The 13,875-nt window shown below is 40.9% G+C and overlaps 1 protein-coding gene across 2 annotated transcripts in view; it reads left to right on the forward strand.

The window, feature by feature from the left end:
- The window catches only part of BRD7 (bromodomain containing 7), an 84,287-nt gene that overhangs the window by 37,676 nt on the left and 32,736 nt on the right, over positions 1-13,875 (forward strand). For both annotated transcript variants that reach the window (XM_073604990.1, XM_073604991.1), the window contains exons 7-9: positions 4,647-4,757; positions 5,885-6,063; positions 13,065-13,194. In XM_073604990.1, the coding sequence (XP_073461091.1) occupies positions 4,647-4,757; positions 5,885-6,063; positions 13,065-13,194 (420 nt within the window). The remainder of the gene's footprint in view (positions 1-4,646; positions 4,758-5,884; positions 6,064-13,064; positions 13,195-13,875) is intronic.

A 13,875-nucleotide genomic window follows, 5' to 3' on the forward strand; every position in this document is an offset into this window, starting at 1 on the left:
TCCCCTAGTTTGGAATTTATCCCACTGATTATGGGTCTCCCAGGTGATTCTGGTAGTCTGGTTCTTATGAACCTTGGAGATTTGGTAGATTACTGGTATTTTTGGGGTATCGGGCATAAGATATCTAAACTCCCTTTTTATTTATGATCCACCTTTTTATGGGCTTTTTTAATTTAGTATTTTTTTTGATTCAATTTTTACAGTACAAGCGATGTATATACACAGTTGTTTACAGAGATGTTATTGCATGAATTATCACAAAAGAGATGGGCTGCACATTCAAACAGGAGAAAGATGTGCAGAGCTGGTAAAGTACATCACATTAGGATATGAGTTCGGAAGTAGTAGGTTTCAACAGTGCTATTTAAGGAGATCCTGGGGGGAAGAAAAGGGATTGGGGGGGGGGGGGGGGCAGGGGGTGAAGGAAGAAGGACCTCATCAACTTTGCTAAGATCACAAAACTCAAACAATGGTTAGACATTCAGAACATCATTGCAGTATTACACTGTTGCTGGGCAAGTCCAACAGCAATCTCTTAATGGTCATCCGCCACTTCCGTGCCCTAGGCATCTCTCCATCCCGACCATATTTTGTCAAATTTGCTAGGGCAATTTCGGTTGGCATAGGTAAGCTTATATAATGGCAGCACCGAGTTTAGTGTTAGGCGCCATGAGGACACCCTGGGAGGCATATTGTCTTTCCAATGGAGGAATATCTCCCTACGTGCATAGAAAGTAGCATAAGTCAGGAATAGCCTAGTATATTTACCCCTTACCCTAGAGTCAAAAATATTAAGTGCCATCATTTTTGGGTCTGTTCCAAGTTCTAGGGAGGTAACCCGGCTGAGGGTGTCGGCTATCTCTGACCAATAGTCTGCGAGGCGGGGACAGGACCATGTCATATGGAAGAAGGAGGCAGATCTCTGATCACATCTAGGGCAGACTACTGGTTTGCTAGGGTTCATAATTGTCAATCTCTTAGGAGTGTAGTAGGCCCTGTGGAGGAACTTAACGTGCATAAATCGGTCTCTGGCCGAGATCATATTAGTGACAAAGGAAGACACACATGTCTCCCAATCTTCCTCTGATAGATCTGGGATGTCCAATTTCCACTTAGCTAGAGTTTTTTCAAGTTTCTTTGGAGGGGCTATGGACAAGTGGAAGTACAGGGAGGAAAGGGGTTTATCTATGATCTTGGCAGTTAGTAGTCCCTCCACAGGGTCTGATCCCAGTATGATTTGTGCTGGGAACTGTTTCCCATATGCATGTCGAAGCTGGTAGTATCGAAACAACATCCATCCCGGTAATGCATAGGCACTTTTTAGATCAGAGAAGGATCTCAGTTTACCCCCGGTAACTATATGCTTCAATTTAACTATACCCTTCCTTGACCAGACCTGGGGGTCTGGGACGGTGTTCAGATGTGGTAGATTGGGATTGCCCCAGAGAGGAATGTGGGGAGAGAATGTCTCAGGAGAGCTAAAACGGGTCCTGGCTTTGTTCCATACAGTGATGGTTGTGCGCATCAGCTCCGTGATGCCAGGGTGAGATCTCGCCCCCCTGAATACCACATTGCTGAGAGAGGAGTATGAGCCCATTATGGCTGCCTCCAAGGTCACTGCTGGGTTGTCTTGTAATTGGGAAAACCACCATCTGACCGTCACCAGGATGGCCACCCAGAAGTAGATTTGAAAATTCGGTAGGGACAGGCCCCCCTGGGTGACGGGCAGCTGAAGGGTGGCAACAGCTAGTCGTGGGGGTCTTCCGTTCCAAACAAAGGAAGATATTATACTTTTTATTTTGGCGAAGAATGAAGCCGGTGGAATCAAAGGGGCATTTCGAAAAAGGTAAAGGAATTTGGGGAGATAAATCATTTTAACTAAGTTTACCCTACCTACTGGTGATTAATTTAGTATTTTACATCTGGATCTATATTTAAATGTAGGCTTACACTTTAATTTTTCATATGTAGTGGTGTCATTAAGTTCCTTCTTATAATCCTTTTTTCAAAAATTCTCAAAGTAGAGGAAAGCCGCACCCAGTCTTCAATTGAATTCAATCGATCTGGTCATCCCACTGACCAAAATATAAGAAAAAGTCCAGAAGATTGCTGCACTTAAAATTTCCTTATTGAACCAAAGTTCAAACAAACATTACATAATGTGTAAAAGTTCATTACATTTCGGGCTCACAAGCTTACGCCCTTCTTCAGATCAAACACACATCTAAGGTCAGAGCTACACACATGGCTTAAATACTATCATTTCACTAATTTATTGTTTGATCAGTATAGCAATTATTTAGTCCCAGGTCTGAAATTTAATGTCTTGTATAGTAATAGGGAGATCTCATTTTTGGATACATTACTGTAAATAAATGGTACAAACGTAGAGAGTGATCTGTTTATAAAAAATACTGATCGTAATCCATTATTACACTACAAGAGTTTTCACCCCCCATGAGGTGTTTAATTTGATACCTAGGAGCCAGCTGTATAGGGTTTAAAGAATTCTTAGTGATCCACATTAATGTGAAGTAAGACTAAATGAAATGGATACCAGGCTTGTCAAGCGGGGTTATCCAGCTTCATTAGTTTAAAAGGGAACGTACACATTTAGCAGATAATAGGCATCACCATATAAATGATAGGAGAATTCCAACTGTGTGGCAGTATCATCTGTATTCACAATATCCTTAAACAAGAGAGAGAGTTATCCGATTATTAGTGAATTCCAAGCTCCCCCCTTATCCTCATATAGAAAGGGTTGAACATTAAGGGATTGATTGGTCAGATCTGACCAATATATCCCTCCTAGCCAATTAGTAACTTTTTTTTTTTTTTTTTTTTTTTGGGATCCCGTAACACGGGGTCATACCTGTGTCTATCGTGTATACAGTGTAACTCAATGATAAAAGGCAAGAGTATATCCCATCCACATAAGGGGTATGATATTAAAATCAAAGGTTACTACACTTGCCAATCGTCATCGTGTAATATATGCAAAGGAATGTCCATGTGGGTTACTTTACATCGGAGAGACCATTCAGAGAGTTAAAGACAGGATAGCAAGGCATATATTCAATCAGTAACAAATTGGTACTGTTGCCTTTAGCGAGACATTTTTTGGAGAAAGGACATTCAATATTAAAATATATATTATTTACAGTTTTTTTAGCAGAGACCCTAGAGAATGAAATGGCAATTTTTGCAATATTTTATGTCGCACGGTCTTTCAAACGCAATTTTTTTTGGAAAAAATACACTTTCATGAATTTTAAAAAAACAAAACGGTAAAGTTAGCCCAATTTTTTTTTTTTGTAGAATGTGAAAGATGTTACACCAAGTAAATAACATGTCATGGTTCAAAATTGCACACACTGGAATAGCGACAAAATACGGTACTTAAAAATCTCCATAGGCGACGCTTTAAAAATTTCTACAGGTCACCAGTTTAGAGTTAGAGGAGGCCTTGTGCTAAAACTTTTCGCTCTAACAATCGCGGTGATACCTCACACGTGTGGTTTGAACACTGTTAACGTTTGCGGTCGCGACTTACGTATGCGTTTGCTTCTGTGCTTCTGCATGGAAGGATGGGGCGCTTTTACATATTTTTTTTTTTTTTTTTTTTTTTTACACTGTCCCCTTTAAAAAAAATATATATAAAATTACATTTCTGTTCACTTTTATTGCTGTTAGAAGGAATGTAAACATCCCTTGGGACAGTAATAGTCAGTGACAGTTACTTTATGGAGGAATCTGGGGTCTATAAGACCCCAAATCCCTCCTTTGCACTTAAAAGCTTTCAAAACGCCAAGTTTGGCTTTTTTGCATACTGACATTTTTTTTTTTACATTTGGCGCCTATAAGTCTTCTGTAAACCGGAAGTAGTGTCAAGACATCGCTTCCGGGTTACTAGATCCAAGACCCGATCAAAGCCGACTTCGGCTTCGTTCGAGTCTCTGGCCAGCCGGCAGACATGCTGGCTGGTCGCTCGGGCCTTCTGGTGGGACGGGAGAGCATGAGCGAGCTGCAGGAGGGGGGGAGTCCCCTCCCTCTGCTTGGGATAACAGCCGAGCGGCTTCTTGGCTGCATCGGTTGTTCCAAACATGGTTGACCACCAGCTATAAAAAAAAAACAGATGCGTGCAGCTGCAGGTATCGCCCTGGTACAACCCCTTCAGGCCGAGGCTGCATATTTGCGTATGGTTGGCGTGAAGGGGTTCAGGCTAGCTTAGGTTTGTTTACAAACTGTACAGTTTGAAAATGCTAACAACTTGAGTGTGCTTTAATATGTTATAGCTGTATTAAACTTCACATGAGTGGGGAACGGCAAAGATTGATTGATAAGGATATGTGCTGTCCAGATATAGTACCTCCTAATAGTTAGCAGGGTGCACCTGTGCACAATCTGACAGCTGCCAGCACATATCCGTGCCTGCTGCTAGCTGTGATATGTGGCTTATTGCAAAAATACACATTTTTAAACCATCAAACTGGATTTCATATTGTCCTGGAAATCCATTTTTCACCCACCACCATCCCAAAACCTAATGTGTATTTTATGCAGCAGTCCCATTTTGTTGCTGTTTGGTACAACACTACAAGCTCCAACGTACTGATTTATAAACTTTTCATAACTTTTCATAGGAAAACTTCAAGCAAATTTGCCACAATGCCATGATTTACAACAAGCCTGGGACCATTTATTTTAAGGCTGCCAAAAAGCTGCTGAACTCTGGAATGAAGATCCTTAGTCAGGTACAGACTTTATGTTCTATTGCTGAACCTGTGAATTATTCTGAATCCCAAAATTTTTATAAGGTGTGCAGCTGTGGCTTAGAGCTAGATTTAAACACCTACTGCTTATGACGTTTACTTCAGCTCTTTGGACATACATAGTTAGTCCAAAGAGTGAAGGGTTAAGCACAAGCTGATGGCTGTCTCTAATCCTTTTTTAGTTCAGGTTTGTCCTATTATTGGTGTAAATTAAAGTGTGTGTGTGTGTGTCTATATACATAAACACACACATAGAGATATATATATATATATATATATATCTACACTTTTCATAAGGTATATTGTTTTTTCTGTTACTTTGTCATGGTGTCATTGGTCACCAGAACAAATAGAGAGTAAGTGGTTGATTTACTAAAGGCAAAAAGGCTGTTCACTTTGCAAGTGAATTTGCACTCTGCAAGGACATTTTTCCAAGAGTTTAGTGAGAGGTGAAGCTGCACTTGCAACGGAACAGGCTATTTTCCTTTAGTAAATCAAACAATAAATCTAAACCGGGTCACCATACATGTTGCAATCTGACTACATTTTTTTTTGTACATCCACTAACAAGTATGTAGAAAAAAGGGCCTGCATGATTTGATACAATTTGATTGGATAAACTAGATGGGGTCTAATATTACATTTACAATATATTATATTAGTTTTTGTAAATCTAATGTTGATTGTACAAAGATTGTATGGTCAGTTTGTAAGGTATATGGTGAGCCTAAAGTTGGCCACCCCTGCTTGACAAGTCAATTCTTTGACCGACTTCTGAGGGGCATGCTGGAAAACTCTCCTCGATCAGCGGCTGCAGATACTGGTTGGTGTATTTTGACAGTTGTGAGTTCAAGGGGGGATTCCTCCACCATCTTGTTTGTGTGGATGGAGGAACCTGTTAGATTTTTTTATTTTATTCAACCCGCTGGCTAAATGGGGGGGGGGGGGGGGGGGACAATTTCTATAACTCAGCGGACACAAAGAGTGGTAAAATCCTGACAAAAATGAAATTGGCTTTAGATGCAGTTTACAAATAACCTAGCTTATGACACTTTAATGCTTGTGTATCGTAAACAATTGATTACGTTTGTCTGCTCTATTCAATACAGGAGAGGATCCAGAGTTTAAAACAAAGTATAGAGTTTATGGCGGATCTTCAGATTGGTGGGAAGGACAAAGATAATCCAGATTATAAGGGAAATGTTGAAAAAATGGAGGAACCCAAGGAAGAATCAATGGACACTAGTGACTTTGCTGCCTTCAAGACACCAGCCAAAGATTTTAAAAGGTATGTGTGTCTGGGTCATCCTCTGTGGGCATAGACACTGCCCAGGTGTGTGTTGCCCAAATTACCTGGACAAGAACAATGCTCTCAGGTAGCTAGATTGAAGCATTGAATTACCCTGGATGTTTTGTGTCCTCCAGTGCTCTTTTGGAAGAGAATACAGTAAATCAGTAGCCCAGGATACCATATTGAAGCCTGAGGAGGGAGGGGTGGGGGTTAAAGCTGAATTCAGCAACGTTGCAATTAGTGCAGGGACACTATCCGTTAAAGCGGAGGTCCACCCTAAAAAAATATTTATACATTAACAATTTCTTTGAAATAAATTAAAAAACAGAAACCCCTGTTGCTATGCAATCTTCCTAATCTGCCTCTTCCTTTTCCGCTGAGCTGTTCGGTTACTTGCTCTTTGGTGAGCTGCCCCGCTGCCTTCTGGGACATGTTCCAGAAGACAACAGGGCCATTCACAAAGCGCCGCGTGACTCGTGCATGCGCAGTAGGAAACGGGCAGTGAAGCCGCAAGGCTCCACTGCCTGTTTCCCTTAGGATGGAGGCGCCGGCACCCGTTACGATGGACAGATCGGCCTCGGAGGGCCGACATCACGGGCTCGCTGGACAGGTAAGTGTCTTTATTAAAAGTCAGCAGCTACAGTGTTTGTAGGTGCTGACTTTAAAAAAAAAAAAAAATGGCTGGAACACCACCTTAAATCCAATTTGGTGCGTATCACCTCCAGGACTTATCTCTATATGTGACAGGTTTATTGCACTCATAGAGGAGACATTACATTTACTGAAATGTGTTAACAAAAAAATCAAAATACAAAAATATCAGTTTTGTATTGGGTCTTTTTTGCAGGTAACTTTATTTGAAAAGGGCTATTAAAGCCTATTACGTTTAACCACTTGACCTCTGGAAGATTTACCCCCCTTCATAACCAGGACATTTTTTTGCTTTTTGCCACTGCATTACTTTAACTGACAAGTGCGTGGTCATGAAATGCTGTACACCAACAAAATTTTATATTGTTTTTTTTTGCCACAGATAGAGAATTTTTTTTTTTTTTTTCTTTGGTGACATTTGATAGCCACAGATTGGGGCGGACAATCTGACACTTTGTGGGAACCAGTGACACTAATGTAGTGATCAGTGCTAAAAATATGCGCTGTCACTGTACTAATGACATTGGCTGGGAAGGTGTTAAACATCTAGCGTGATCAAAGGGTTAAATATGTGTCTAACCAGTGTTTTTGTGTGTACTATGTGGTGCTTTCACCAAGGGATGTGCTCGTTTTTATTTCCTGCTTTGCACTTTGTAGGGAAACCAAATCCAGCACATCCCTGCTGACAGGACAGAGCTCTGCCTTGTCTTTCTCCTCGCCGATCAGCGGGTGCTGGCAGTCATCCATTGGCTGGCCCCCTGATGAACGGTTTGTGCTGTGTCTAATCACAGAACAGCCAGGTCACCAGCGGGGTGTGCATGCGCCCCCTACCTGGAAGTGCTGCATCACGTACTAGGTACATGACCTGGCGCAAGAGAGCAACTCTGTCACCGTATAACTAACTAGGTTACGAGGTCAGCAATTGGTTAATATCAAAAGATTAACCCCTTAGTGACAGAGGGTAAAACAATGTTAATGCCTGAACACAATTTTGAAACTTTCACATGCGTTAGTAAATCTGTATCATTACTACAACTTTGCATATCCAGGTGAATTATACCATGTATTTTTCAGGACTTTTCTTTGATGGTAAAGGGGTAATAATTATCCCCTGATTCTTATTTTTATTTTGTAATGTATTATTCAAGAAAACTGGCCAAAATAGTAAACAAAAGATCTTTTTTTTATTATTTAAATGTAGCTGTATATTTCTTGCTATTACTATAACTAGCCACCAAAGAACAACCCAAAATAAATTTTTGTTCCTGAGGATCACGGCGATACCAGTGACTGATACTAATTTTAATAAATCCTACCCAAAATATACTGGCTCTGACCTTTTGACCCTAACACTAACCCTGGCACTGACCTAGATCAAACCTTGATCTAGCTATTTTTTTTCTTTCTTTTTGTAATACAGTGTATCTATCTACGTTCAGAAGAGAAAAGAAAATGCAGGGGTGGGCTATACAGTGACTGATCACTGCAATAACCAATCAGAGGCTATCACAGCAATCAGGTGACCAGGACCGGAAGCTCCCAGCACAAAGATGTACGCAAATATGCAGCCTTACAGCTAAAGACCTACTTATGTGAGGCTATATATATGTGTACAGTTGGTGGGAAGGGGTTAATAGACATTGTATATAATATTGTATATACTTTGCACTGTTATTTCTCTTAACCAGTTAAAGGCCACCCACCACATATGTACTGTGGCAGGAAGGCTGTATGTAAAAAGTACCTGTACATTGTTTCATGCAATAGTGTGGGCGTGTGTGCCCGCTGCATGGAGGAGAAGCCGATATGCGTGTCCAGCAGACTCTGTGTCCGCCGGCTACCCGCAATCGCTTCACAGAGAGGCAGAAAGGGAATCTGCCTATGTAAACAAGTTCAGACGGGGAGAACATTGAGATCATCTGTTTCTAGTAATCAGGAACAGCAATCTTTATAGTCTTCCTGTCAGCACTTCTCCCATACACTTAGAAACACACTCAGAGAACCCTTTGCTCACCCCTGTAGTTAACCCCTTCCCTGCCAGTGACATTTATACAGTGACAGTGTCACTGGTCCCCAAAAAGTGTCATTTGGGGTCAGATTTGTCTGCCGCAATGTCCCAGTCCTGCTAAAAATCACTGATTGCTGTCATTATCAGTAAAAATAATTAAAAAAAAAAAAAAAAAAGTCCATAAATCTATCCCATAGTTTGTAGACGCTATAACTTGCACAAACCAATCAATATACGCCAATTGGGATTTTTTTTACTAAAAATATGTAGCAGAATGCATATTGGCCTAAATTGCTGAAGAAATTTAGTTTTTTTACTTTCTGAAAAAATTGTCAGTCTTTTGTTTATAGCGGAAAAAAATAAAAACCGCAGGGGTGATCAAATACCACCAAAAGAAAGCTCTCTGTGGGGGAAAAAAAGGACATCAATTTTATTTAGGTACAATGTCGCACGCCCGGGCAATTGTCAGTTAAAGTAACGCAGTGCCGTATCACAAAAAATGGCCTGGTCATTAAGGGGGGTAAATCCTTTCCGGGGCTGAAATGGTTAAACAGGGCCACAGAGTATACACCAATCAGCCATAACTTTATAACCACTAGCAAGTTAACCTCTTCGCGCCCGCGCTATAGCCGAAAGACAGCTGCAGCACAGACGCTAATTGCCAGAGGCCGTCCCTGGACGTCCTCCTGTTTACGTCCGCAATGCGCGCTCCCGCGGGCGCGCATCGGGGAAGTTCTGTGCTGGCCGTGTCCCTTGGACACAGCCAGTCACAGATCGCTGGAAATGGCCAATCATAGCGGCCGTTTTCAGCGCGATCGGCGGTGCCAATGAGAGTTGATCTCATATGTAAACATATGAGATCATCTCTCATTGCCAGCTCTCCCTCCTCACACAGAGATAGCGCGTAAGGAGGGAGAGCGAACCGCTGCAGCGGTAAGTGTAAAAAAAAAATGCCAGCTGTCCCTGCCATCTGTCCCCACTGTCATGTCCCTGCCATCTGTCATCAGTGCCACATATTAGTGCCATCTGTCATCAGTGCCACGTGTCATCAGTGCCACATATTAGTGCCATCTGTCATCAGTGACACATATTAGTGTCATCAGTGCCACATATTCGTGCCATCTGTCATTAGTGCCATCTGTCATCAGTGCCACGTATCAGTGCCACCTGTCATCAGTGCCACGTCAGTGTCACGTGTCCTTGTCCTGGTGCTCCAGGGCCTTCAAAAGTGTAATAGGTAGTCAACAAGTTAGATGCGTCATTTATGCTCCTAGAACACGTGATGGCACTCCCTGCATGTTTTGCCTCTCTATGTGCCCAGGCTGTGAAAAAGTCCCACACATGTGGTATCGTAATACTCAGGAGGAGTAGCAGAATGTATTTTGGGGTGTTATTTGTGGTATACACATGCCATGTGAGAGAAATAACCTATTAAAATGACAATTTTGTGGGGGGGGGGGGGGGGGGGGGATTTTCATTTTGCAAAGAATTGTGGGAAAAAATGACAACATCAAAAACCTCACCATGCATCTTACTAAATACCTTGGAATGTCTACTTTCAAAAAAGGGGTCATTTGGGGGGTATTTGTACTTTCCTGACTTGTTAGGGTGGCACGAAATGAGATAGGCCACCAGTACATCAGGTGTGATCAATTGTTTATGATTTGCACCATAGGTTGTAGACTCTCTAACTTTCACAAAGACCAAATAATATCCACTAATTTGGGTTATTTTACCAAAGATATGTAGCATTATAATTTGTGGCCAAAATTTATGAAGAAAAATTAATAATTTGCAAAATTTTATCACAGAAACTAAGAAAAATTTGTTTTTTTTCAAAAATTTTGGTCTTTTTTTCATTTATAGCGCAAAAAATCAAATATCACCAAAAGAAAGCTCTATTTGTATGAAAAAAAGGACAAAAAATTAATTTGAGTACAGTATTACATGACTGAGTAATTGTCATTCAAAGTGTGAGAGCGCTGAAAGCTGAAAATTGGTCTGGGCAGGAGGGGGGTTTAAGTGCCCAGTTGTCAAGTGGTTAAAGATTATGTAAACTCAACATTTCATATTCCTGATATGTGCCTGCTGTACCATGTACTTGTATGAAAAAGTATCCTGTTCTCTTTTTATTGCTTCCTTTGCATCCCTGGTGTTCCTGCCAGTCCCTCAGTTTTTAATAGGAAAGCAGATTACACTAACCAGAAGAGCACAGCATGGTCAGTTCTTTAGCAGTGCTGGGAACTCAACCTGCTCTCCTCCAATGATCAGTCTTGTCCTTACACCCCCTTCATGGAAACTGTATTCCCTGATGGCAGTGGCCTCTTTGAGAAACACTGCGAAAATGGTTCAAAAATGGCCTGAGGAACACAACAATGAGTTTGAGATTAATTTAGGCTCCAAATTCTCCAGATCTCAATCCAATTTGGCATCACTGGAATGTGCTGGAAAAACAAGTCAAATCTATGGAGACACCATCTCACAAATTACAGGATTTAGAATCTGCTACTGACGGTTTGGTGCTGGATACAATAGCATATAACTCTAATTGGTGCGCTAACCCTTTTTTTAAATACCAATAATTCAAACGATTATATAAAAAGTGCAAGCCAATAAACAAACATTTGCTTTGCAAATAAAGTATTACAAACAGATGTCAAGTCGTCAATCATTTGTGTAACAGGTGACATGTATACAGGGCAAACGCAATGATGTTACATAGAATAGACACAGGTTGTAAAAGGCTCATACAGTAGCCAAATCAGCATCAGAACATAGTATCCAACCAATTAAAAAAAAAAAATCAAGTAACTTCAGTGACACACAGGTATAAAAATTATCGATAAAAAACATGGAAAATAAAAGAACCAAGTCAATATAAAAGCAAAGCTGAAATAGCATAAATCAGAAACATGCTAAAGTGGATAGGGACATTTTCTTTTTTTTTTGTTATGCTGTGTGAATAGGAACATATAATTATAATGTATAGTAAAGTTTTCTGAAATTTGATTTCAAAAGTGGAACTTCATTTTAAGGCCTCATGCGCACTGGACATCCAGCCACCTTTTAAGGGCGTTTGTGTTTTTGGTCTTTTTTTTTTTTTTTTTTTTTTCCCCTGCCTGAATATATTTTTATCAAAAAAGTACATATGTACTACCACAATCATCACAGGAAGGTATTGTCCACATTGAATGAACTTGTTATTAATGATATCGCATATAATTAAGGTAACACAAATAAGAGAATCTTTGGGCCCGGTGACAGAGAGGAATGGCCCATAGAAGAGAGAGTAAAAGCTTTTATTCCTTTTAATGGTCAGAATTAGGGCTGTTGCTGATTAAAATTTTTGTGTTCAATTAATCGATATTTTTTTTTTTAATCGATTAATCGACTAATTTCGATTAATTATAACGCACATACAGATCCAACTACTTTTTGCTGATTTAGCGCTGTTGCCGAAGCCAGACATAGCGGGGCATGGCTAGGACGTCACACGTCATAAACTCAGCCTCACCGTGCCCATAATCGCAGCCTCACCGTGCCCATAATGCTGTCTCACCGTGCCCATAATCGCAGCCTCACTGTAGTCAGTGCCTGTGCCTGAATTACACAGTCTGCAGGCATCTCCCGCTGTGTGTCTCAGAGCTGAGTGTGAAAACATTGGCCACGCTGTGAGAAAAGTCCCGTCCTCCTCCTAGATCAGCTCGTGTGATAGACAGAACACTGCGTCTATCGCACGAGCTGATCTAGGAGGAGGGCGGGACTTTTCTCACAGCACGGCCAAAGTTTTCACACTCAGCTCAGAGATGCCCGCAGACTGTGTATGACATATAGAGATGGAGGAGGAGGGAGCGGAGCGCTAAGCTGTGGCCACAGCTTGGTTCAAAGCGGCCCCAGGGCAGGCAGCCTACCGATCAAAAAAAATAACGATTAATCAAGGAATTAATCGTTAATTTCCGCAGCCCTAGTCAGAATAAATGATTATTCTGGTCAGTGAAATGAACAAGCACCAGAATGCCTGAATGCGTCTAAACGCGTTTTGTAAAACATGGCTTTAGGTGCATCTTTAATGCTGATTTTATCCTGCCTTGAGAAAAGGCATTCAGAAGAGCCTGGGTAACTGCCCATTGTGCATGACACTGGAATTTGTATTCTCTTTGGTTGAAATGTCAGTGTAAAAACAAATGAATCTGAATGGTTCTGGTAAAGTTTCTGTTTCCCTACTGCCGTGAACAGTATGAGAAGCACAGTCTAAGTTTCAGTACTCACAAGCACCCTTTTGTGGTTCCTTAATGCCCTTTTAGTAACAACACTTTTTTTTTTTCTTATATTTTCACAGAAAAGATAAGGATCAGTCAGAAGACAAGCAAAGGATAAATGAAGCAGCTTCAGAAAAAGAGCAGGAACAGATTGACCAGATAATCAGAGATTCTTTTGGAAAACTAACAAAAAGAGCAGCTAACAGTCAGGTGAGCACTACAAGCATCAAGAGTACATGTAATGATCTATACATATTAAAGTCTGAACTTCAAGAACTCAAGCCTAATAAATGACAGAAATGTCTAATGTGTATGTGTGACATGCTGCATGGTTTGACTATAGCAGAGGTAGGCAACTTTGTAGTGTAGTGTGCAGAAAAATGTGTGCCTGACATATAAAACAAAATTCCTACTTCACAATCTCAGTCAAGAAAATTTTAGTAAGTAAATAGTGGTGCTATAAACTTGATTCTGCATTAATAAGCCCCAACACTGTCAGTGACTGCAATACAATACCTCCCAGTCTACACCCTGGAGGTACACTGCACAAGCCCTTCAGAAGTCAGGAATATACAACATAACATAAAAATTGCAGTGATTCTAATTCTGTAGCTGTGTCCTTTTACATTGCTGGTCTATGAAAGAGAAACAAAATGCCCTGATGAAAGCAAAGTGAGAAGGTCCAGGTTCTTGTACGTTTTTCTCCCATCTTGGAGAGTTGTCGCAGTAATGGGTGTTGCCCTTTTGAAGGGTTTTCACGCACCTTTTGCTCTAATGACACTTAAATATTATGTTTTACCTCTCACTTTCCTTCTCAGTGACAGTGGTCACCAGTGCAGAGGGGTAACCTCCTCAACCAAGAAAACAATAAAAATCGAATAGAGGGGTTAT

Source organism: Aquarana catesbeiana, linkage group LG11, assembly GCF_042186555.1.
Source record: "Aquarana catesbeiana isolate 2022-GZ linkage group LG11, ASM4218655v1, whole genome shotgun sequence".
Lineage (NCBI taxonomy): Eukaryota > Metazoa > Chordata > Amphibia > Anura > Ranidae > Aquarana > Aquarana catesbeiana.